This window comes from Thunnus maccoyii, chromosome 13, assembly GCF_910596095.1.
Source record: "Thunnus maccoyii chromosome 13, fThuMac1.1, whole genome shotgun sequence".
Taxonomy (NCBI): domain Eukaryota; kingdom Metazoa; phylum Chordata; class Actinopteri; order Scombriformes; family Scombridae; genus Thunnus; species Thunnus maccoyii.
Window position 1 is genome coordinate 117144 of NC_056545.1, and position 26331 is coordinate 143474.

The window sequence follows — 26331 nt, forward strand, 5'->3', positions numbered from 1 at the left end:
GTCTACGGTAGAAACAAACAAGTCGAACAGCCGCCCCACAGTGAGAGGGTGGCCAATCAGATTGTAGGAGTGACTGTAAAGGTGTCACCCCTTTAAAACTACGCACGACCAGAACCGTCCTCCGCTGCGGGTCGGACGGTTGCCTCCCAGTCGTCCATTAATTCCTGATTAAGGATAATTCCTCGAAGTACATTGTCCCGCTTATACCATGGTCACTTGCCAAAGAAAAAAACATTAAGACAATTAATTTATATTTTCATGTGTTTTGCAACCAAAATCTAAAGTTTTTCATAAGCAATAACTCAGTTTCCCTGGTAACACCTGAGGGTTTGACTAATACCTGGAGCAATCATTACCATCCCATAAGGTTCCTATGCAATGGAAACGTTGCGTTCAGTAGCAGTACTGCGTACAGTAGCAGTACTGTGTACAGTAGCAGTACTGCAGTCAGTACACACAGTACTGTGTACAGTAGCAGTACTGCGTTCAGTAGCAGTACTCTGTAGTACAGGTTTGGTGTGACGTTTGCAGTTTGACTGAAAAGACAAAAATCTTGAAGCGTTTAAATAAAGTTTCAGACAATTTAAATCAGTCCGAGTGTTAATTTATTCAAACTGACAGATTCATACAGAAACCTGAAGGCATCGTGGTGCGTTCACAGACGGCTCATTATTAGCTCCCAGAAGATAAAATGATTCAGACTGAAGCATAAATATGAAACTAATTCAAGTAAATACGTGTTTCTAACACACACACACACACACACACACACACACACACTAACACACACACACACACACACACACACACACACACACACACACACACTCACAGCTTTACTGACTGACATTTTAACATTTGATTACAAAATAAAAATATACAAGTGAAGAGACTAAAAGTCTGAATCTTTACACTGAAGTTCTGCTTTAAAAGAATCCGACAGCTTCAGCAGAAAACACGAAACATTTACAAAGTGTGACGCGGTCGTCCAATCAGAAGAGCCCGCTGCTCGCATCACAAGCTGGTCGGTGAAGATCTACAGCGTGGCGAGGAACTCTCGTACCTGAAAACAGACGATAGATGAAAAAAAAACAACAACATACAAATCATCTGAAACGTTGAATCAAAGACAGAAAATAAAGAAGAATTCTCACTTTGTCAACGATCGCCGCCTGTTTGATGCGGTCGCTCTTAAAGTCGTCATCAACGTCCAAGACGAGGACGGGAAGCTCGTTCAGGTACTCAAAGTCCAACCTGCACACACACACACACACACACACACACACACACACACACACACACACACACACACACACACACACACACAGTAATGTAATGTCAGTTTCCTGAGTCTGACCCTGAATGCACCACAAAAACAGCTTTAAATCAAACATAACTTTTAATGTACAGACTCTAAAGGGATGCTCTGAGCGCGCTCAGTGCGCCGTGTTGTGAGCGCGCTCAGTGCGCCGTGTTGTGAGCGCGCTCAGTGCGTACCTGAGGTTCCTGTGGAAGAGCCAGGACTCGTGTTTGAAGTGAAGCTGTTCCAGGTACTCCAGAGGGATCCCCTGTTCCTCCTCCCTGCCGCGGTGCAGCAGCCGCTGCATACAGCGCTGAAACACACAGACACTCACCGTGAGCCTGAATGCACCACTGACATATAATATGTTCAGGTGTAACTCTGTGACAGGTGTACTGCGGCAGTAGTACCGTCTCATCTCCGGTTGCTGAAGTTAATTTTGCTTTATTCTTCATTTCTGCAGATAATTACCAGCTGTTCGTTAAACCTTCACTAGTTCTGCTCAAACACTCGTTGCCGGGAAGCCGGGAGGCCGGGGCGGCCCTAAGCAGAAGCCCACGGTACACCACCAACCAGTTCATGTTTCTAACTGGTTCTCCCCCCTCAGTAACACACCTGCTTGTGCTCTCTGATTATCGGCAGCTCCATAGTCAGAAACGTGAAGTTATCGACAGCAGCAGCTATAGTTAAATGTATTCCTGGGACCAGAGCGGACGACACTGAATCACATTTAAACTGCTGGCTGAGAATAAACGTAAATATGAGACGATTGTTATTCACGTCGGTGGGAACGACTCCTGATTACACCAATCAGAGGTCACTAAGATCAATGCTGAGTCGGTTTGTTAATATGCAGAAACAATGTGGGACTCTGTAGTTTCCTCTGGACCGCTGCCTGATCTGACCAGTGATGTCATGTATAGTCACATGTCATCATTCAACCGCTGGCTGTCGAGGTGGTGTCCAGCAAACGATGTGGGCTTCATAGATAACTGGCAGACTTTCTGGGGAAGACCTGGTGGACTCTTGAACATTAGATCTCTGTCATCTGAAGCCGTATTAGTAAACGATCTAATCTCATATCATCATATTGATTGATTGTCTTACTGAAACCTGGCTGTGTCATGAAGAACATGTCAGTCTAAATGAATCCAGTCCTCCCAGTCATATTAATACTCACATTCCTCCAGACACTGGCCGAGGAGGAGGAGTCGCAGCCTCATTATCAACTCTAGACCTGAACTTCATTATAACTCATTAGAAAGTCTTCAATCTCAGGACTCTTCCCACAGAGAGCAGGTCTGAACTCTTTCATCTACAGAGACCCAACGTTCCTCCATCAGCAGGAAAAACAGGAAGAAACCTCAAGCAGAACCGGACTCTAGGTGGCGCCGTCTGCCTCGACCGGATGGGTTGAGACAGAAAGAAGGAGAGAGACACAGAGAAGCACAACAACAACAACAACAACAACAACAATAATAGTAGCTGAAGGTTTCCTGCGAGACCAGAAAGCACAAAAAACTCCGGGGAAGAAGCAAAGTTAGTGACATGCATTGATGTTACATGAATGCATACAGATGGAGAGGAGGAGGAGGAGAGAGGAGCTCAGTGCATCATGGGAAGTCCACCAGTAGTCTAGGCCTATAGCAGCATAACTAAGGGCTGATCCAAGGCGAGCCTGGTCGGCCCTAACTATAAGCTTTATCAAAAAGGAAAGTTTTAAGCCTACTCTTAAACATAGAGAGGGTGTCTGCACCCCGGACTGAATCCGGTAGATGGTTCCATAGAAGAGGAGCCTGATAGCTGAAGGCTCTGCCTCCCATTCTACTTTTAAAGACTGTAGGAACCACCAGTAAGCTGCATACTGGGAGCACAGTGTTCTAGTGGGATAATACGGTATTATGAGCTCTTCAAGATATGATGAAGAGGTTTAATTACAGCTACTTTAAAGGACTGTGGTACATAAGACAGACTGATCATATCTAACTAAGGGTAAGACCTCCTCCAGCAGCCTAGTTGGGATGGGGTCTTAGAGACAGATTGATGGTTCAATGAAGAAATCGTTGAAGTTAGTTCAGGAAGGTCGATTAGAGGAAAATCTTAAACGTAGAGCGTCAGCCTCGTGGAGGGACGTTGGGTCTCTGTAGATTAAAGAGTTCAGTCTAGACCTGCTCTGAGAGACCGGCAGCAGCAGCTTTATTACCTGTGGTTGTGCTCTCAGGTAGATGATGGCGTCCAGGGCGATGTCGCTCTCAAACTGGTTCAGTAACCAGGTGTGCCAGTCTTGATAAACGCTCCACTCCGTGTCTGTGAGGTTACCACACTCAAACAGGTTGGACGCAAACACGTACCTGCACACACACAGTACACAGCGTTACTGCAGTACCGTCCGCTGTACCGCCTGTACTCACCTGTCTCAGGTGTGTCTTTACCTGTCGGAGTAGACGGAGCGCTCGTAGAACTGAACAGGTTTCTCTGCCTGCTGGACTTTGACTGACGGACACTGAAGCTGAGAACGAACTCTGCTGAGACACGCATAGCTCTGAGAGACAGACAGGTAGAGAGAGACAGACAGGTAGAGAGACAGACAGGTAGAGAGAGACAGACAGGTGGAGAGACAGACAGGTGGAGACAGACAGGTAGAGAGACAGACAGGTAGAGAGAGACAGACAGGTAGAGAGAGACAGACAGGTAGAGAGAGACAGACAGGTAGAGACACAGACAGGTAGAGAGACAGACAGGTAGAGAGAGACAGACAGGTAGAGAGAGACAGACAGGTAGAGAGAGACAGACAGGTAGAGAGACAGACAGGTAGAGAGAGACAGACAGGTAGAGAGAGACAGACAGGTAGAGAGACAGACAGGTAGAGAGAGACAGACAGGTAGAGAGAGACAGACAGGTAGAGAGAGACAGACAGGTAGAGAGACAGACAGGTAGAGAGAGACAGACAGGTAGAGAGACAGACAGGTAGAGAGAGACAGACAGGTAGAGAGAGACAGACAGGTAGAGAGAGACAGACAGGTGGAGAGACAGACAGGTAGAGAGACAGACAGGTAGAGAGAGACAGACAGGTGGAGAGACAGACAGGTGGAGACAGACAGGTAGAGAGAGACAGACAGGTGGAGAGACAGACAGGTAGAGAGACAGACAGGTAGAGAGACAGACAGGTAGACACAGACAGGTAGCGAGAGACAGACAGGTAGAGAGAGACAGGTAGACACAGACAGGTAGAGAGAGACAGGTAGAGAGAGACAGACAGGTGGAGACAGACAGGTAGAGAGAGACAGGTAGACACAGACAGGTAGAGAGAGACAGGTAGAGAGACAGACAGGTAGACACAGGCAGGTAGAGAGACAGACAGGTAGAGAGAGACAGACAGGTAGAGACAGACAGGTAGAGAGAGACAGGTAGAGAGACAGACAGTTAGTTGTGGTGAAACAGCTCCATCTGTTGATCTCATCACCACCTGAGATGTTTAGTAGGAGGAGTCATGTGGATCAGGGGGAGGGTCATGTGGATCAGGGGGAGGGGTCATGTGGATCAGGGGGAGGGTCATGTGGATCAGGGGGAGGGGTCATGTGGATCAGGGGGAGGGGTCATGTGGATCAGGGGGAGGAGTCAGCATGTAGTCAGGGGGAGGAGTCATGTGGATCAGGGGGAGGGGTCATGTGGATCGGGGGGGTCATGTGGATCGGGGGGGGTCATGTGGATCAGGGGGAGGGGTCAGCATGTAGTCAGGGGGAGGAGTCATGTGGATCAGGGGGAGGGTCATGTGGATCAGGGGGAGGGGTCATGTGGGTCAGGGGGAGGGGTCAGCATGTAGTCAGGGGGAGGAGTCATGTGGATCAGGGGGAGGGGTCATGTGGATCGGGGGGGTCATGTGGATCAGGGAGAGGGGTCAGCATGTAGTCAGGGGGAGGAGTCATGTGGATCAGGGGGAGGGTCATGTGGATCAGGGGGAGGGGTCATGTGGATCAGGGGGAGGGTCATGTGGATCAGGGGGAGGGGTCATGTGGGTCAGGGGGAGGGGTCATGTGGATCAGGGGGAGGAGTCAGCATGTAGTCAGGGGGAGGAGTCATGTGGATCAGGGGGAGGGGTCATGTGGATCGGGGGGGTCATGTGGATCGGGGGGGGTCATGTGGATCAGGGGGAGGGTCATGTGGATCAGGGGGAGGGTCATGTGGATCAGGGGGAGGGGTCATGTGGGTCAGGGGGAGGGGTCAGCATGTAGTCAGGGGGAGGAGTCATGTGGATCAGGGGGAGGGGTCATGTGGATCGGGGGGGTCATGTGGATCAGGGAGAGGGGTCAGCATGTAGTCAGGGGGAGGAGTCATGTGGATCAGGGGGAGGGTCATGTGGATCAGGGGGAGGGGTCATGTGGATCAGGGGGAGGGGTCATGTGGGTCAGGGGGAGGGGTCAGCATGTAGTCAGGGGGAGGGGTCAGCATGTAGTCAGGGGGAGGAGTCATGTGGGTCAGGGGGAGGGGTCATGTGGATCGGGGGAGGGGTCATGTGGATCGGGGGAGGGGTCAGCATGTAGTCAGGGGGAGGGGTCAGCATGTAGTCAGGGGGAGGAGTCATGTGGATCAGGGGGAGGGGTCATGTGGATCAGGGGGAGGGGTCAGCATGTAGTCAGGGGGAGGGTCATGTGGATCAGGGGGAGGAGTCATGTGGGTCAGGGGGAGGGGTCATGTGGGTCAGGGGGAGGGGTCATGTGGGTCAGGGGGAGGGGCCAGCATGTAGTCAGGGGGAGGGTCATGTGGATCAGGGGGAGGAGTCATGTGGGTCAGGGGGAGGGGTCATGTGGATCAGGGGAGGAGTCATGTGGGTCAGGGGGAGGGGTCAGCATGTAGTCAGGGGGAGGGTCATGTGGATCGGGGGGAGGGGTCATGTGGATCAGGGGGAGGGGTCAGGCGTACCTGGAAGGTGTAGGACCAGCGGCTGGGTTTGTCATAGAGCATGTGCAGCAGGTTTCCTCCGCTCTTCTGAGACGAACTCAACTCCTGCAGACAGTTTAACATCAGCACTTTATTCTGAAAGGACAGTGATGTCATTGTGTGACATCATCAGGTGTGACATATTCACCTGGTAAACGTCGTCGCTGTCGTTCTGGACGTTGCACCATTTCCCGATGGGCTCAGGTATCACCTCCCAGTCCTCCGACGCTGCCTGCAGGAGGCGCACAAACGTAGACTTACCTGCAGCTGAGAGACAGACAGGTGAGTCAGAGAGAGACAGACAGGTGAGTCAGAGACAGACAGGTGAGTCAGAGAGAGACAGACAGGTGAGTCACAGACAGACAGGTGAGTCAGAGAGAGACAGGTGAGTCAGAGACAGACAGACAGGTGAGTCAGAGACAGAGAGACAGGTGAGTCAGAGACAGACAGACAGGTGAGTCAGAGACAGAGAGACAGGTGAGTCAGAGACAGACAGACAGGTGAGTCAGAGAGAGACAGACAGGTGAGTCAGAGACAGACAGACAGGTGAGTCAGAGACAGACAGACAGCTGAGTCAGAGACAGACAGACAGCTGAGTCAGAGACAGACAGACAGCTGAGTCAGAGACAGACAGACAGGTGTGGTTTGTGATGATGATTTGTGTTTAGAAACAGTCAAAATTCAGTAACTCTGTATTCATGTAGGCTAATAAAGTTTATGGTAGTAAAGTTTATAGATTATAAATATGATGTATTTTACAGTTTATAGATTATAAATATGATGTATTTTACAGTTTATAGATTATAAATATGATGTATGTTACAGTTTATAGATTATAAATATGATGTATGTTACAGTTCATAGATTATAAATATGATGTATGTTACAGTTCATAGATTATAAATATGATGTATTTTACAGTTTATAGATTATAAATATGATGTATTTTACAGTTTATAGATTATAAATATGATGTATGTTACAGTTTATAGATTATAAATATGATGTATGTTACAGTTCATAGATTATAAATATGATGTATTTTACAGTTTATAGATTATAAATATGATGTATTTTACAGTTTATAGATTATAAATTTGATGTATTTTACAGTTTATAGATTATAAATTTGATGTATGTTACAGTTCATAGATTATAAATATGATGTATTTTACAGTGTATAGATTATAAATATGATGTATGTTAGTGTATAGATTATAAATATGATGTATTTTACAATTTATAGATTATAAATATGATGTATTTTACAATTTATAGATTATAAATATGATGTATTTTACAGTGTATAGATTATAAATATGATGTATTTTACAGTTTATACATTATAAATATGATGTATGTTACAGTTCACAGATTATAAATATGATGTATGTTACAGTTCATAGATTATAAATATGATGTATGTTACAGTTCATAGATTATAAATATGATGTATTTTACAGTTTATAGATTATAAATATGATGTATGTTACAGTTTATAGATTATAAATATTATGTATGTTACAGTTCATAGATTATAAATATGATGTATTTTACAGTTTATAGATTATAAATATGATGTATTTTACAGTTTATAGATTATAAATATGATGTATGTTACAGTTTATAGATTATAAATATGATGTATTTTACAGTTCATAGATTATAAATATGATGTATTTTACAGTTTATAGATTATAAATATGATGTATGTTACAGTTTATAGATTATAAATATGATGTATTTTACAGTTTATAGATTATAAATATGATGTATGTTACAGTTTATAGATTATAAATATGATGTATGTTACAGTTTATAGATTATAAATATGATGTATTTTACAGTTTATAGATTATAAATATGATGTATGTTACAGTTCATAGATTATAAATATGATGTATTTTACAGTTTATAGATTATAAATATGATGTATGTTACAGTTTATAGATTATAAATATGATGTATTTTACAGTTCATAGATTATAAATATGATGTATTTTACAGTTTATAGATTATAAATATGATGTATGTTACAGTTTATAGATTATAAATATGATGTATTTTACAGTTTATAGATTATAAATATGATGTATGTTACAGTTTATAGATTATAAATATGATGTATTTTACAGTTTATAGATTATAAATATGATGTATGTTACAGTTTATAGATTATAAATATGATGTATGTTACAGTTTATAGATTATAAATATGATGTATGTTACAGTTTATAGATTATAAATATTATGTATGTTACAGTTCATAGATTATAAATATGATGTATTTTACAGTTTATAGATTATAAATATGATGTATTTTACAGTTTATAGATTATAAATATGATGTATGTTACAGTTTATAGATTATAAATATGATGCATTTTACAGTTCATAGATTATAAATATGATGTATTTTACAGTTTATAGATTATAAATATGATGTATGTTACAGTTTATAGATTATAAATATGATGTATTTTACAGTTTATAGATTATAAATATGATGTATGTTACAGTTTATAGATTATAAATATGATGTATGTTACAGTTTATAGATTATAAATATGATGTATTTTACAGTTTATAGATTATAAATATGATGTATGTTACAGTTTATAGATTATAAATATGTATGTTACAGTTCATAGATTATAAATATGATGTATGTTACAGTTTATAGATTATAAATATGATGTATTTTACAGTTTACAGATTATAAATATGATGTATGTTACAGTTTATAGATTATAAATATGTATGTTACAGTTTATAGATTATAAATATGATGTATGTTACAGTTTATAGATTATAAATATGATGTATTTTACAGTTTACAGATTATAAATATGATGTATGTTACAGTTTATAGATTATAAATATGTATGTTACAGTTTATAGATTATAAATATGATGTATGTTACAGTTTATAGATTATAAATATGATGTATGTTACAGTTTATAGATTATATTTAGATATACTGTGTATAATAGTTAATATAAGTAAGTACATTATATAATATTAACTGTGTTTGATTATGAACGCACTACTTTGTTTATCTGATGGGTTTCTTGGCGCCAATCCGCTACGTGACGGCGGGACAGAGAACCGACAGAGCTGACCGGCCTCCATCTTACTGCCCGCGCATCAGCACAGCCAAACAAAATGGACACAAAGTCATGAACCTGAAATACATCAAACTGCACCGTTTACCGGAGTTTAACGGGAAGAACCGGGACTGAACTCACAGTTTACCGGAGTTTAACGAGAAGAACCGGGACTGAACTCACAGTTTACCGGAGTTTAACGGGAAGAACCGGGACTGAACTCACAGTTTACCGGAGTTTAACGGGAAGAACCGGGACTGAACTCACAGTTTACCGGAGTTTAACGGGAAGAACCGGGACTGAACTCACAGTTTACCGGAGTTTAACGGGAAGAACCGGGACTGAACTCACAGTTTACCGGAGTTTAACGAGAAAACCGGGACTGAACTCACCGATGTTTCCCTCGATGGAGATCTTCTTCTCTCTGCGGGAGAAACCGGCGGGAACACCGCGCGCTCTCTTCGGTGGAGTCGCCATGTTTAGATCAGGGTCCTGTCGGTTATTTATCTCTGCGGTTTGTTTGTTTGTTTGTTTTTTGTTCTCCGCTCGGAGGGAAACCGACTGAGCTCGAGCTGCCGCCGCGCGCTGCTTCTAAAGTTAAATCCCGCGCGCAGATATAATTCCGTTTCCGGGGGCGGGAATAACTGGGAGCTGAGATATTCTCTTACAACACAGAGGAGAAGATGTCTCACTCTGCTGCTGTTTGTCGGTGTTCAAACAAAGATGTTTCACTCTGCTGCTGTTTGTCAGTGTTCAAACAAAGATGTTTCACTCTGCTGCTGTTTGTCGGTGTTCAAACAAAGATGTTTCACTCTGCTGCTGTTTGTCAATGTTCAAACAAAGATGTTTCACTCTGCTGCTGTTTGTCGGTGTTCAAACAAAGATGTTTCACTCTGCTGCTGTTTGTCGGTGTTCAAACAAAGATGTTTCACTCTGCTGCTGTTTGTCAGTGTTCAAACAAAGATGTTTCACTCTGCTGCTGTTTGTCAGTGTTCAAACAAAGAAATTATACATCATACATCCATTTAAAAATGGATCTTTTCAATGGCATGTCTGAAAAATGGCTCATCTACACTTGTACTAAAGGGTCACTATGCAAGGAGTGTACTGATGTGGTTTATACCCAAGAAATGTATTTTTTGTATTTTTGATAATAAAAAGATTGAAACCTAACCATCCAAACCGACGGAGGCAACGAGTACTAACCAATAAGAGGCAGAGTACGGCAGGTCATGACTTCACCATCCTGGGAAAAAAAATGGCTTGAGGTTAGGAGGTGTGTTGGTGCTGGTGAATAATTCAATTGTTCTCTTCTAGACTTTGGGATAATACAGGAGTTCTGGTTGGATGGCTCGCTGAGCAGTCACATCCCTCCGAGTTCTGCAAAAGGAGTCCAAACGTAACAGTTATTGAAACATGATAAAAAATAAGAAGTCTTCAGTATCTAAAACCGTCCAGTTCAAAGACGGAGCAGAACACAGTTGAGCCTCAGCTTGAGAAACTTCCAGCTCCAACAAACGGGACAGAGGTAACGAGACGCCGACAAAGTCCACATGGAGAAGAAAGCAAAGGTTTGTCTTCAGAAGACACAACGAACAAATCAGTGGAAACTAAACTGAAAACTATCGACTCACTTGTTAAACGTGTGGACGGCCACATGGAGGACGTTAGCATAGCAACGTGCTAGCTGCAAGAGCTAAAACAGTGCAGTTCAGAGGAGCTAAAAGAGTGCAAGGTGAGAGTCAAACAGTTAGAAAAACAGATAATTAAAAAGGTGACAGAAAACAGTGAGTCATAATCCTCTTTGCTGACGGCTGCTGTGGCTGAGAATCAAGCAGGCAGAACTTCAGGGACCCTTTAACGTTCAACTTCAACTGGACACAAACAGTGGAAAAGTTCTGATTATGGGACTCAAAGCTTCACTCCACCTCCTTCAAACTTTCATAACATCAGTTTCATCTGTGTTCCAGCTGAAAACTCATATTTCCTTCTTGTCTTTTCATACAAAGGGACTTAAAGACTATAAAACACAAACTGTTTTCTTATTTTGTAAATAAGATGAACTGCATATTTCCTGAGGAAACACTGATGTATCAGATGTTTGGATCTCTGTGCAGGAGTCTCCTGCTTAAATCTTCATGGATGTGTTCTTGAGATTTATAGCCTTCTTATTAATATGTATTAATGTATATCAATATGTTCTATAGGTTTTAGAAGTTCTATGGGTTCTAGAGGTTCTACAGGTTCTGCATGTTCTATATGTTCAATATATTCTATAGGTTCTGTATGTTCTGTATGTTCTATAGGTTCTACAGGTTCTGTATGTTCTGACATACATACATCTGACGTCACTACACCTGTGGGAGGCAGCAGCGCGCTAAACCTGCCCAGTCTGCCGGACACACGAAGAAGAAAGTCGTCTTTGCACATGCGCACTGTGTAACAGGGATCCAGCGTTAGAGAAGATGGCAGCGCCCATAGATCTGGAGTTGAAGAAGGTACCGCGCGTTAAACTCCCCTGCTCTTACCTGTCTGTCTGCTCTTACCTGTCTGTCTGCTCTTACCTGTCTGTCTGCCGCTACCTGTCTGTCTGCCGCTACCTGTCTGTGTTTAATGAAGAGCCGACACACTAACAGCTAACAGCCGAGCTAACTGCAGCACGAGGAGCTAACCCTGATTCATTACACTCACGCGAGCAGTATCAAGTACCTGATGTCCACGTGCAGCTGATTATCAGTAACTGTTCTCAGTGTTCAGAGTTAAACTGAGTGTCTGTGAGTCACAGAAACCTGCAGCTCAGCCCGGTCAGTGAACGCATCAGTACAGATGTGTGTGTGTCAGTGAACGCATCAGTACAGGTGTGTGTGTGTGTCAGTGAACGCATCAGTACAGATGTGTGTGTGTCAGTGAACGCATCAGTACAGATGTTTGTGTGTCAGTGAATGCATCAGTACAGATGTGTGTGTGTCAGTGAATGCATCAGTACAGATGTTTGTGTGTCAGTGAACGCATCAGTACAGATGTGTGTGTGTCAGTGAACGCATCAGTACAGATGTTTGTGTGTCAGTGAATGCATCAGTACAGATGTGTGTGTGTCAGTGAACGCATCAGTACAGATGTTGTGTGTTGTATTCTGTCCTTTATTTTATGAAACACCAGAACAGGAAATGAAGTTTTTAAAGGGCTTTTTTTTTGCCCTGATGAAATGTTTCAAATGATGGAATGGATGAAGGTTGTCCAGGTGTTTTTAATCAGAGCGAGACCTCCTGCAGGTGAAAGCTGTCCAGGTGTTTTTAATCAGAGCGAGACCTCCTGCAGGTGAAAGCTGTCCAGGTGTATTTAATCAGAGCGAGACCTCCTGCAGGTGAAAGCTGTCCAGGTGTATTTAATCAGAGCGAGACCTCCTGCACGTGAAAGCTGTTCAGGTGTATTTAATCAGAGCGAGACCTCCTGCACGTGAAAGCTGTTCAGGTGTATTTAATCAGAGCGAGACCTCCTGCACGTGAAAGCTGTTCAGGTGTATTTAATCAGAGCGAGACCTCCTGCACGTGAAAGCTGTTCAGGTGTATTTAATCAGAGCGAGACCTCCTGCAGGTGAAAGCTGTTCAGGTGTATTTAATCAGAGCGAGACCTCCTGCACGTGAAAGCTGTTCAGGTGTATTTAATCAGAGCGAGACCTCCTGCAGGTGAAAGCTGTCCAGGTGTTTTTAATCAGAGCGAGACCTCCTGCAGGTGAAAGCTGTCCAGGTGTTTTTAATCAGAGCGAGACCTCCTGCAGGTGAAAGCTGTCCAGGTGTTTTTAATCAGAGCGAGACCTCCTGCAGGTGAAAGCTGTTCAGGTGTATTTAATCAGAGCGAGACCTCCTGCAGGTGAAAGCTGTTCAGGTGTATTTAATCAGAGCGAGACCTCCTGCAGGTGAAAGCTGTTCAGGTGTTTTTAATCAGAGTGAGACCTCTCTCTCCGCAGGCGTTCTCGGAGCTGCAGGTGAAGATGATCGATACGCAGCAGAAAGTGAAGCTGGCCGACCTGCAGATCGATCAGCTGACTCGTGTTCAGAAACATGCTAAGCTAACTCACGCTGAGATCACCACGCTGCCTGACAACACACGGCTGTATGAGGGCGTCGGACGCATGTGAGTCTCCATGGCAACGGCCAGGTTACCTGTGACACACACACACACAAACCTAATGATCATATTATTGATTAAAGTTGGCGTGTGTAGAAGTCACAGCTTTGTTCCACCTATAAGTTTACAGTGATTACACTTCATTCTGTCCCTGAGATACTACATTACCCATGAGCCTCGGCTGCTGCTGCTGCTATGGAGAAGAAGCCAGTCATAGGTGTGAATCCAAACGCTTGGTTACTGAAGTTGTAAACAAAACGTGTCGCCATGGTTACTGAAGTCACTCAAAGTGAACTGATTTAATCTGCATAATCTTCAACTTCTGATCACTGCCAGCGGTGCATGTGATCAAATTCTAAGCTCTGTGATTGGTTGTTTCTGGCTGAAATGCACCTTGGGAGTCGTAGTTAACTTTTTACTGAAGAATCAGAGATTTATTAACAGCTGTTGTTTTGTTGAGTTTAATGCTGATCAGAAAATTGAAACATCTGCTGCCGTCGCACATCTGCACATCTGTACATCTACACATCTGTACATCTGCACATCTGTACGGCACAAACAGAGAAAATCAGAGTCTCCTTTAAGAATGCACGTCTGTGATTGGACGTCTGTTTATTGATAAAATTCCCAGTTACCATAAATCCTCTAAAAGTGTGCAGGACCTTTATTCACCTGAGTGCTCTTCATCAGACACACACCTGGATTTCTAAAGGTCACCTGTGTGTGTGTGTGTGTGTGTGTTTCAGGTTCATCCTGCAGTCGAAGGAGGAGATCAATAATCAGCTGACGGACAAACAGAAAACAGCTGATGAGAAGATCAAAGAACTTGAGGTACAAATAGACAAATACACACAATGAGTCAGGTATTGATCAGCGATCAGCTGGCTGAGCAGTTCATGTTATTTCAGTGGGTTTTTTTAAACGGCTGATCGGTGGTTCGATTCTCGACTCGTCCAGACGACACGTTCTGAAACGTGAGTCAACGTCTGTGTCGTTGTCATGGAAACTGCAGGTAGCGTAGCGTAGCTCCTTTTAAGAAACAGGGCAGAGCGTAAGCGAGTGAGTGTCATAAAAATGTTCAGTACAGACTACAGTGTCAGTAAATATACAGTACAGACTACAGTGTCAGTAAATATACAGTACAGACTACAGTGTCAGTAAATGTTCAGTACAGACTACAGTGTCAGTAAATATACAGTACAGACTACAGTGTCAGTAAATGTTCAGTACAGACTACAGTGTCAGTAAATATACAGTACAGACTACAGTGTCAGTAAATGTTCAGTACAGACTACAGTGTCAGTAAATATATAATACAGACTACAGTGTCAGTAAATATACAGTACAGACTACAGTGTCAGTAAATATACAGTACAGACTACAGTGTCAGTAAATGTTCAGTACAGACTACAGTGTCAGTAAATATACAGTACAGACTACAGTGTCAGTAAATGTTCAGTACAGACTACAGCGTCAGTAAATATACAGTACAGACTACAGTGTCAGTAAATGTTCAGTACAGACTACAGCGTCAGTAAATATACAGTACAGACTACAGTGTGTCAGTAAATATACAGTACAGACTACAGTGTCAGTAAGTGTTCAGTACAGACTACAGTGTCAGTAAGTGTTCAGTACAGACTACAGTGTGTCAGTAAATATACAGTACAGACTACAGTGTCAGTAAGTGTTCAGTACAGACTACAGCGTGTCGGTAAATATACAGTACAGACTACAGTGTGTCAGTTAATGTACAGTACAGACTACAGTGTCAGTAAGTGTTCAGTACAGACTACAGTGTGTCAGTAAATATACAGTACAGACTACAGTGTCAGTAAGTGTTCAGTACAGACTACAGCGTGTCAGTAAATATACAGTACAGACTACAGTGTGTCAGTTAATGTACAGTACAGACTACAGTGTCAGTAAGTGTTCAGTACAGACTACAGTGTCAGTAAGTGTTCAGTACAGACTACAGTGTGTCAGTAAATATACAGTACAGACTACAGTGTCAGTAAATATACAGTACAGACTACAGTGTCAGTAAGTGTCCAGTACAGACTACAGTGTCAGTAAGTGTCCAGTACAGACTACAGTGTCAGTAAATATACAGTACAGACTACAGTGTCAGTAAGTGTTCAGTACAGACTACAGTGTCAGTAAATATACAGTACAGACTACAGTGTCAGTAAGTGTCCAGTACAGACTACAGTTGTCAGTAAATATACAGTACAGACTACAGTGTCAGTAAGTGTTCAGTACAGACTACAGTGTCAGTAAGTGTTCAGTATAGACTACAGTGTGTCAGTAAATGTTCAGTACAGACTACAGTGTCAGTAAGTGTCCAGTACAGACTACAGTTGTCAGTAAATATACAGTATAGACTACAGTGTGTCAGTAAATGTTCAGTACAGACTACAGTGTCAGTAAGTGTCCAGTACAGACTACAGTTGTCAGTAAATATACAGTATAGACTATAGTGTGTCAGTAAATGTTCAGTACAGACTACAGTGTCAGTAAGTGTCCAGTACAGACTACAGTTGTCAGTAAATATACAGTACAGACTACAGTGTGTCAGTAAATGTTCAGTACAGACTACAGGGTCAGTAAATGTTCAGTACAGACTACAGTGTGTCAGTTTATAAATGTTGCAGCTTCTCAAGACCAAGAAAATTCACGTCTGTTGTTTCCTCAACTGCTGGAAAAGTGAAGGGGGTTAGCTCCAAAGTTAGCAACAATAAGTTAGCCCAACCTGAAGACACTGAACAGAGAAATGTGGCTGCTGACCCCCCGACCCGCCCGCCAGGCCGAACCAGTCAACTCGGGAAACACTGGACAGAACCTAATAGCCTAACCCAGTTCACCATTTAAACAGCTTTACTGTTTCTTACAAACTCAGATTTTTTTATGTAAAAATCAGACGACACACACAAACACCTACAGTGTGGCCCAATCCCAGTGGCCCCCAAACCCTAAATCCTGAACCCTAATCCTAAAACCTAAACTCTGAACTCTAACCCTAAAACCTGAACCCTAACCCTAAACTCTAAATCCTGAACCCTAACCCTAAAACCTAAACTCTGAACCCTAACCCTAAACTCTAACCCTAAAAGCCTAAATCCTAAACCCTGAACCCTAAATCCTGAACCCTAATCCTAAAACCTAAACTCTAAACCCTAACCCTAAAACCTGAATCCTAAACCCTGAACCCTAAAACCTAACCCTAAACTCTAAATCCTGAACCCTGACGCTAAAACCTCAACTCTAACTCTAAAACCTGAACCCCAAACCCTAATACCTGAACCCTAAAACCTAACCCTGAACCCTAACTCTAAACTCTAAATCCTGAACCCTAACCCTAAAACCTAAACTCTGAACCCTAACCCTAAACTCTGAACTCTAACCCTAAAAGCCTAAATCCTAAACCCTGAACCCTAAATCCTGAACCCTAATCCTAAAACCTAAACTCTAAACCCTAACCCTAAAACCTGAATCCTAAACCCTGAACCCTAAAACCTAACCCTAAACTCTAAATCCTGAACCCTAACCCTAAAACCTCAACTCTAACCCCAAACCCTAATACCTGAACCCTAAATCCTGAACCCTAACTCTAAAACTTGAACCCTAAACCCTAACCCTAATCCTAAAACCTGAACCCTAACCCTAAAACCTGAACCCCGAACCCTAAAACCTAAACCCTAACCCTAAAACCTAAACTCTGAACCCTAAAACCTAACCCTGAACCCTAACCCTAAAACCTGAACCCTAACCCTAAAACCTAAACCCTCACAGACGTAACTGCCGTCACCTGGTAAGTGATTGTGATTGGCTGCGAGGGCTTGAAATGGTTTAAACAGGAACAGGGATAGAAAGCAATAAATCACTGTACGTATTACATATTATTGTGGTTTTGGGACTTTTATTCAGTATTTTATATGAACATGTCTGACTGGCTCAGTGAAATCACTGAAACAAAAGCAGAAAAACTACTCAGTCATAAAGTACACGATACATTTAAGTATAAAACAGATAAACATTAAATAATCACGTGCACGACAGTAACGTCAGAGACCGACGGATCTGAACGTCTCCTCACAGAGGACGACAGTTACAGCCACCACCTACCAGTTTGTTTACTGGTTTTTTAACGCTTCTGGGCTTCCCCTGGTATCCCCGTATTTAACGCTGATTTAACGTCACAACGCTATGAACTGTGGGTAATTCCCTCAGGCAAAGTGTGAATAAAAGACTCAAAACGTCTGCCGGAGAACCGTCACACACCTGCTGACAGGTGGACAGAACCAAACCCTCGCAGGCTGAGCCGACACAAAGTCTGTAAGACGCTGGGATTCGGTCTGTGTCCAGGTGTGTTACCTGCAGTGTGTGTTCAGGTGTGTGTTACCTGTCTAACTGTGTGTGTGTTTTGTTATTTCCAGCAGAAGAAGGTGTACCTTGAACGCAGCGTGAAGGAGGCAGAAGACAACATCAGAGAGATGCTTCTGTCCAGGAGAGCTCAGTGATCAATAATCAATAACGTGTATATGTCAGTAACTGTTCATATTAAAGTGTTGAACCTTCCTCTGCGTCTTTCTTTTAAATGATCAGAAACTTGAACGGTTTATTCAGCAGCTCACCACTAATCAATAAATAAACTGATATTTGAGATTTTAGTGATTTTGTCTTCTGATCAATAAAAAGTTCTGAGGAGCAGAGATGAATCTGAAACGTTTATTGATCAGGTGAAATATCATCACTGAAGCTGATCAATAAAAACATCTATTGATCTTTTAACTCATGTTTCTAGTGATCTGATCACGGTCGGGCTGCTGATCCTGAGGTTACCATGGTGATGGAGAACACGCTGACACACAGGAAACAAACTCAGCAGCTTTTTATTTGGTTGAACACACACACACACACACACGCGCGCACACGTTGCAGTGATGTCATCGGTGATGTCATCTGTTGTTGTTGTTGGGGTTCTGGACGAAGTTGACGGAGTACGAACCCGTCTCGCTGTCCTGGTTCACCTGGAAGTTGTTGGTAGAAAGACCGAAAGGTCTCAGGATCATGTTCCCGAGGTCCTTCAGCTTACCTGCAGGGGTCAAAGGTCACAGAGGCACCATCAAGAACTAATCAATACATCTGATTAATTACACTTTGTAGTTAATGAGTCATGTTGTGTTCAGGTGCAGCTCGTACTCATCATTTCCTCCTTCAGCTTCTCATTTCTCTCCTGAATCTGCTGAGGCAGCCTCTGAGAGACAGACAGGTGGAGAGAGACAGACAGGTGGAGAGAAACAGACAGGTGGAGAGAGAGACAGGTAGAGAGAGACAGACAGGTGGAGAGAGAGAGACAGGTGGAGACAGACAGACAGGTGGAGAGAGAGACAGGTAGAGAGAGAGACAGGTGGAGATAGAGAGAGAGACAGGTGGAGATAGAGAGACAGGTAGAGAGAGAGAGAGACAAGTAGAGATAGAGAGACAGACAGGTGGAGATAGAGAGAGAGACAGGTGGAGATAGAGAGACAGACAGGTGGAGAGAGACAGACAGGTGGAGATAGAGACAGACAGGTAGAGAGAGACAGACAGGTGGAGAGAGACAGACAAGTGGAGAGAGACAGACAGGTGGAGAGAGACAGACAGGTGGAGAGAGACAGACAGGTGGAGAGAGACAGACAGGTGGAGATAGAGAGAGACAGGTGGAGATAGAGAGAGAGACAGGTAGAGAGAGACAGACAGGTGGAGATAGAGAGACAGGTGGAGATAGACAGACAGGTGGAGAGAGAGACAGGTAGAGAGAGACAGACAGGTAGAGATAGAGAGAGACAGGTGGAGATAGAGAGAGAGACAGGTGGAGATAGAGAGAGAGACAGGTAGAGAGAGACAGACAGGTGGAGATAGAGAGACAGGTGGAGATAGACAGACAGGTGGAGAGAGAGACAGGTAGAGAGAGACAGACAGGTTAACAGCAGCTTATTCTTCCTAAAACTAAAACCCAAACAAGAGGAAACCAGAATAAGAAGACCAGAACATCAGCAGCTGCGTTTTCACCGTGGTGACTCTCAAACAATATAAACAGACACAAAAACCAGAAAAACTTAGAAGAATCAATAAACTCAAACAGTTTCTGGGACCAAAAATATTAATAATAATAATATTAATAACAATAATAATGATGATAATAATCTGGCCATTCAAGATGGAGACATACGGATAAAACACGCAACACACCCGAACGAGACCAAATACGAGAAACAATCATTAAGAACCAAAACCCAATCAATCACCAAATTACCGAAAACGAATTAGACCAAAAACTGAAAACCCTAAAATGTAGCGAAGCTTGTGGACCTGACGGCATCCTCAATGAGACTCTAAATCCAGATCAGCCGTTCTGAAACTTTTCAGTTTAGTACTCAAAGTTACTGAGATACAGCCGAGTGAAGGACTAATCAGACCCATATTTAAAAGTGGGGACAAAACAGACCCTCAGAATTACCGTGGCATCTGCATAAATTCATGTCTGGGAAAAGTTTTATATATTTATATCATGAACTTCATTATAGAACATCATTTAGTAACTAAAAGCCAAACTGGATTCCTTTTTACATTGAACCGGCACATTGGCGCCTGATGAGTGATGAACCTGCTACATTGAGTGCTGGTCAGTGTCACCTGACCCCCGGGTCATGCACTACGTCGCTGAAGCCACGCCCCCTACAGTCCCCAGCGAGGCAGCTAGCAGAATTAGCATGTAGCTAATCTTTAACCAAGTTATCAATTTACAGTTAATTTTAAAAGAAACTTTAGCTTCCATTTGTCATATCGTCCCAGATATATATGTGTATTGATCCGGTATATAACCCATCTCACCATGCAGGCCCGCCTGGCGCTGGCGTGGTTCGGGTCTTGGTCCAGAACCTTCTTGTAGTCCTCCAGAGCCTCGTCCAGCTTGTCTGTCTGCTCATAAAGCTCCGCCCTCCTCAGCAGCGCCCGCACATAGTCCGGATTCAGCTCTATCGCTATGACAACCACACAGCCAATCAATCAATACGTGGAGTGATCAGTGACCTACTGATGAAAGGGTGTAGCATGATGTCATCACTCACCTCTGGAGCAGTCTGAGATCGCTTGATCCTTCAGATCCTGAGAGACAGACAGGCAGCGTTAGCATGTGGCTAATCTGTGTGTTAGCATGTGGCTAACCTGTGTGTTAGCATGTGGCTAACCTGTGTCAGCATATCGCTAACCTGTGTCAGCATATGGCTAACCTGTGTGTTAGCATGTGGCTAACCTGTGTCAGCATATGGCTAACCCGTGTGTTCGCATGTGGCTAACCTGTGTGTTAGCATGTGGCTAACCTGTGTCAGCATATGGCTAACCTGTGTCAGCATATGGCTAACCTGTGTGTTAGCATGTGGCTAACCTGTGTCAGCATATGGCTAACCTGTGTGTTAGCATGTGGCTAACCCGTGTTAGCATATGTCCAACCTGTGTGTTAGCATGTGGCTAACCCATATATAATTAATATATTTTAAATATATAGTATATAATTAAAATAGTAACAATATTTAGTATTTCATTAATATAATTATATATTCCTGCCTGTGACCATCAAACTCTCCATCTCCTCCCTCAGAGTGTCAGATATACTAGTTTATCTACTGGTTATACTAGTTTATCTACTGTTATACTAGTTTATCTACTGGTTATACTAGTTTATCTACTGTTATACTAGTTTATCTATTGGTTATACTAGTTTATCTATTGGTTATACTAGTTTATCTACCATTATACTAGTTTATCTACTGGTTATACTAGTTTATCTACTGTTATACTAGTTTATATACTGGTTATACTAGTTGATCTACTGTTATACTAGTTTATATACTTGTTATACTAGTTTATCTACTGGTTATACTACTTTATATACTTGTTATACTAGTTTATCTACTGGTTATACTAGTTTATCTACTGGTTATACTAGTTTCTCTATTGTTATACTAGTTTATCTACTGTTATACTAGTTTATCTACTGGTTATACCAGTTTATCTACTGGTTATACCAGTTTATCTACTGTTATGCTAGTTTATCTACTGGTTATACTAGTTTATCTATTGGTTATACTAGTTTATCTATTGGTTATACTAGTTTATCTACTGTTATACTAGTTTATCTACTGGTTATACTAGTTTATCTATTGGTTATACTAGTTTATCTACTGTTATACCAGTTTATCTACTGGTTATACTAGTTTCTCTACTGTTATACTAGTTTATCTACTGTTATACTAGTTTATCTACTGGTTATACTAGTTTATCTACTGTTATACTAGTTTATCTACTGGTTTTACCAGTTTATCTACTGGTTATACCAGTTTATCTACTGTTATGCTAGTTTATCTACTGGTTATACTAGTTTATCTATTGGTTATACTAGTTTATCTATTGTTTATACTAGTTTATCTACTGTTATACTAGTTTATCTACTGGTTATACTAGTTTATCTACTGGTTATACTAGTTTATCTATTGGTTATACTAGTTTATCTACTGTTATACCAGTTTATCTACTGGTTATACTAGTTTATCTACTGTTATACTAGTTTATATACTGGTTATACTAGTTTATCTACTGTTATACTAGTTTATATACTTATTATACTAGTTTATCTACTGGTTATACTACTTTATATACTGGTTATACTAGTTTATCTACTGTTATACTAGTTTATCTACTGTTATACTAGTTTATCTACTGGTTATACTAGTTTATCTACTGTTATACTAGTTTATCTACTGGTTATACCAGTTTATCTACTGTTGTGCTAGTTTATCTACTGGTTATACTAGTTTATCTATTGGTTATACTAGTTTATCTATTGGTTATACTAGTTTATCTACTGTTATACTAGTTTATCTATTGGTTATACTAGTTTATCTACTGTTATACCAGTTTATCTACTGGTTATACCAGTTTATCTACTGTTATGCTAGTTTATCTACTGGTTATACTAGTTTATCTACTGGTTATACTAGTTTATCTATTGGTTATACTAGTTTATCTACTGGTTATACTAGTTTATCTACTGGTTATACTAGTTTATCTATTGGTTATACTAGTTTATCTACTGTTATACTAGTTTATCTATTGGTTATACTAGTTTATCTACTGTTATACCAGTTTATCTACTGGTTATACTAGTTTATCTACTGGTTATACTAGTTTATCTACTGGTTATACTAGTTTATCTATTGGTATACTAGTTTATCTACTGGTTATACTAGTTTATCCACTATTATACTAGTTTATTTACTGGTTATACTAGTTTATCTATTGGTTATACTAGTTTATCTACCATTACACTAGTTTATATACTGGTTATACTAGTTGATCTACTGTTATACTAGTTTATATACTTGTTATACTAGTTTATCTACTGGTTATACTACTTTATATACTTGTTATACTAGTTTATCTACTGGTTATACTAGTTTATCTACTGGTTATACTAGTTTATCTATTGGTTATACTAGTTTATCTACTGGTTATACTAGTTATCTATTGGTTATACTAGTTTATCTACTGGTTATACTAGTTATCTATTGGTTATACTAGTTTATCTACTGGTTATACTAGTTTATCTACTGGTTATACTAGTTTATCTATTGGTTATACTAGTTTATCTACTGGTTATACTAGTTTATCTACTGGTTATACTAGTTTATCTATTGGTTATACTAGTTTATCTACTGTTATACTAGTTTATCTATTGGTTATACTAGTTTATCTACTGTTATACCAGTTTATCTACTGGTTATACCAGTTTATCTACTGTTATGCTAGTTTATCTACTGGTTATACTAGTTTATCTATTGGTTATACTAGTTTATCTATTGGGTATACTAGTTTATCTACTGGCTATACTAGTGTATCTACTGGTTATACTAGTTTATCTATTGGTCATACTAGTTTATCTACTGGTTATACTAGTTTATCCACTGTTATACTAGTTTATCTACTGGTTATACTAGTTTATCTATTGGTTATCTAGTTTATCTACCGTTAAACTAGTTTATCTACTGTTATACTACTTTATCTACTGGTTATACTAGTTTATCTACTGTTATACTAGTTTATCTACTGTTATACTAGTTTATATACTTGTTATACTTGTTTATCTACTGGTTATACTACTTTATATACTTGTTATACTAGTTTATCTACTGGTTATACTAGTTTATCTATTGGTTATACTACTTTATCTACTGGTTATACTAGTTTTTCTATTGGTTATACTAGTTTATCTACTGGTTATACTAGTTTATCTACTGGTTATACTAGTTTATCTATTGGTTATACTAGTTTATCTACTGGTTATACTACTTTATATACTTGTTATACTAGTTTATCTACTGTTATACTAGTTTATCTACTGGTTATACTAGTTTATCTACTTTTATACTAGTTTATCTACTGGTTATACTAGTTTATCTACTGTTATACCAGTTTATCTACTGTTATACTAGTTTATCTACTGGTTATACTAGTTTATCTACTGTTATACTGGTTTATCTACTGTTATACCAGTTTATCTACTGTTATACTAGTTTATCTACTGGTTATACTGGCTTATCTACTGGTTATACTAGTTTATCTACTGTTATACTAGTTTATCTACTGGTTATACTAGTTTATCTATTGGTTATAGTAGTTTATCTATTGGTTATACTAGTTAATCTACTGTTATACTAGTTTATCTACTGGTTATACTAGTTTATCTACTGGTTATACTAGTTTATCTACTGTTATACTAGTTTATCTACTGGTTATACTAGTTTATCTACTGTTATACTAGTTTATCCACTGGTTATACTAGTTTATATGCTGATGATATTATTCTATATATTATTATATTTGTGATCGTGTTACCATGTGCAGTCTTGCAGCAGCTCTGTTGGAGAACAGCACGGCTCGCTCTCTGCTGAAACACACTGGACATAAAACCAGCGACTCCGTGTAGCTTCGCTCCGCCTCCAACCAGCCTGAAGAGAGGACAGATACTGGTTATACTGGTTTATATACTGTTTATACAGGTCTATACGGGGGGGGGGGGGGGGGGGGGGGGGGCTCAAAAACATGTAATTAGTCTGAGGATGCAGAAACATTTAAAAACAGAAGTTATGATGTGTAAACTGCACTACTGACCAACAAAGATCAGGTTTCACTGAGCTGAGTTTCTAGTCTCTTCTAATACTCCACCAGGGCTGCCAGGCTTGCCATACACTGCTAGAAACACCGTTATATACTGGTTATACTGGTTTATATACTGGTTTTACATACTGTTATACTGATTATTCTATTTTATAAGTCAGTGGGTTTTACCTTCCATCTCATGATATGCATTGTATGTGTTCTAGTTTCACTTGATTTTATTTAGGTTTGAACACAGAGACGGAGGTGTTTTTAACCACACAGCAGCACTGAGGGGGTATTTTCAGGGCAGCTTCGACCCAGATCAGACCCACAGTGAGGTTAAAGCTGTGTGAAAACATTCTGGGTTCAACTGAAAGAGGCTTATTTCAGTGAAACGAGACCAACGGCGAGTCTGTGTCTGTTGGGAAAGCTTCTGTTATGCTTATCAGAGACCCAGACGCTGATTTATAGATTGTATGTCTGAGTTTTCACTTATTAAATGTCAACTTACCACTGAAGTAAGCATCCTATGTTGCATTTTCACTTTATGTTTAGTGATATTATCAAGTTATTTTCCATCCGATGTACATTTACATGTTTTTATGTTCATTTTATCTTTGATGTGAAGCACTTTTATTGCTCCCTTCTTGTCTACTGATTTTTGCTTTTATCATAATTATTTTCTCTTCTCATTCAGACTATTTTTCTTATTTTCCACAAACGAATTGTTCTCACCAGATGACGCACAGAAGGGTTGATATCAAAGTAGAAAATTAAGATATAAAAATAAACTTCAATAAAACGTGTGGCCACAAACTAAAGAACAGCTGAGAGCTGATGAACCAGCTGATTCAATCACTAGTTGCTGCTTCAGTGTCGCTTCATGTTCTAACATCAACACAACTCCAGTAGTTCATAATGAATCTATTTCACATCATCATATTGCATTACATTTATGCATAATTACTCAAAATCAAACTTGGTAACAAAATCATGAATTTGGCTGGTTATACTGGTTTATATACTGGTTTGTACTTACTTCCAGCTTTAAACTGACTGTTGCCTTTTTCCTTCAGTGTTAAACTCTGCTGCCGTCGACTCTGAAACACAAAACAGAAAATAAACTGGAGCTCAGAAACCTGCAAATGTGACCAAAACTCTGATTTACAGCATCAGACCTGACACCTGAACGCCTCTTTACAGAGCTAAAAGACAAGCTGAGAGCAAGAGTCCTGGTCTGAGGACGTCGCTCTGGTTTGTTAGGACGTCGCTCTGGTTTGTGAGGACGTCGCTCTGGTTTGTGAGGACGTCGCTCTGGTTCTTGAGGACGTCGCTCTGGTTTGTGAGGTAAATACAGATAAACAGCTGAGAGTTTTACCTCTTTCTCCTCCTCTGTCAGCTCCTTCTCCACCTCCCTCAGGTATTCATCGTCAAACTCAACTCCCCGTTCGTCCTCCTTCTTCATCTCTGAATCTGAGTCCTCCAGCAGCCTGTCGCTCTGCTCTTCCTCCTGCAGCCTGTCGCCCTGCAGCCTGTCGCCCTGCTCCTCCTCCTGCAGCCTGTCGCCCTGCAGCCTGTCGCCCTGCTCCTCCTCTTTCAGCCTGTCGCCCTGCAGCCTGTCGCCCTGCTCCTCCTCCTGCAGCCTGTCGCCCTGCTCC

At 41.1% G+C, this 26331-nt stretch overlaps 3 protein-coding genes across 4 annotated transcripts; 1 reads left to right on the top strand and 2 right to left on the bottom strand.

Annotated features, from left to right (window-relative positions):
• Nucleotides 1-913: 913 nt before the first annotated feature.
• zgc:110540 (deoxynucleoside kinase) lies at nucleotides 914-9970 on the bottom strand. The gene is made up of 8 exons (XM_042430774.1): nucleotides 9739-9970; nucleotides 6387-6505; nucleotides 6221-6304; nucleotides 3733-3842; nucleotides 3504-3651; nucleotides 1498-1613; nucleotides 1155-1254; nucleotides 914-1063 (listed from the first exon to the last, which is right to left on the bottom strand). Exons 1-8 carry the CDS (start codon nucleotides 9821-9823, stop codon nucleotides 1037-1039), a joined length of 789 nt encoding a protein of 262 aa, XP_042286708.1. The 5' UTR covers nucleotides 9824-9970; the 3' UTR covers nucleotides 914-1036.
• Nucleotides 9971-11737: 1767 nt separating this feature from the next.
• On the top strand, nucleotides 11738-18052 carry pfdn1 (prefoldin subunit 1). 2 transcript variants are annotated; one of them, XM_042430779.1, is made up of 4 exons: nucleotides 11738-11844; nucleotides 13314-13480; nucleotides 14221-14305; nucleotides 17911-18052. In XM_042430779.1, exons 1-4 carry the CDS (start codon nucleotides 11812-11814, stop codon nucleotides 17992-17994), a joined length of 369 nt encoding a protein of 122 aa, XP_042286713.1. In that variant the 5' UTR covers nucleotides 11738-11811; the 3' UTR covers nucleotides 17995-18052. The 2 variants fall into 2 exon arrangements, with proteins under 2 accessions (XP_042286713.1, XP_042286714.1); XM_042430780.1 differs by lacking the exon at nucleotides 11738-11844 and adding an exon at nucleotides 11902-12051.
• A 380-nt stretch (nucleotides 18053-18432) lies between these two features.
• ttc1 (tetratricopeptide repeat domain 1) lies at nucleotides 18433-26138 on the bottom strand. The gene is made up of 7 exons (XM_042431644.1): nucleotides 26052-26138; nucleotides 25713-25773; nucleotides 24410-24522; nucleotides 20587-20623; nucleotides 20351-20499; nucleotides 18677-18731; nucleotides 18433-18569 (listed from the first exon to the last, which is right to left on the bottom strand). Exons 1-7 carry the CDS (start codon nucleotides 26136-26138, stop codon nucleotides 18433-18435), a joined length of 639 nt encoding a protein of 212 aa, XP_042287578.1.
• Nucleotides 26139-26331: the final 193 nt, after the last annotated feature.

Coding starts and splice junctions, on each gene's coding strand:
- pfdn1 (XM_042430779.1), top strand. CDS start 11,812: ATGGCAGCGCCCATAGATCTGGAGTTGAAGAAG. Junction 13,481..14,220: donor TATGAGGGCGTCGGACGCAT/GTGAGTCTCCAT, acceptor TGTGTGTTTCAG/GTTCATCCTGCAGTCGAAGG. Junction 14,306..17,910: donor AGAAGATCAAAGAACTTGAG/GTACAAATAGAC, acceptor TGTTATTTCCAG/CAGAAGAAGGTGTACCTTGA.
- ttc1 (XM_042431644.1), bottom strand. CDS start 26,138: ATGAAGAAGGAGGACGAACGGGGAGTTGAGTTTGACGATGAATACCTG. Junction 24,523..25,712: donor CAGTCAGTTTAAAGCTGGAA/GTAAGTACAAAC, acceptor TCCTCTCTTCAG/GCTGGTTGGAGGCGGAGCGA. Junction 20,500..20,586: donor GATCTCAGACTGCTCCAGAG/GTGAGTGATGAC, acceptor TGGTTGTCATAG/CGATAGAGCTGAATCCGGAC.
- zgc:110540 (XM_042430774.1), bottom strand. CDS start 9,823: ATGGCGACTCCACCGAAGAGAGCGCGCGGTGTTCCCGCCGGTTTCTCC. Junction 6,506..9,738: donor CTCCATCGAGGGAAACATCG/GTGAGTTCAGTC, acceptor TCTGTCTCTCAG/CTGCAGGTAAGTCTACGTTT. Junction 3,652..3,732: donor CGCTCCGTCTACTCCGACAG/GTAAAGACACAC, acceptor GTGTGTGTGCAG/GTACGTGTTTGCGTCCAACC.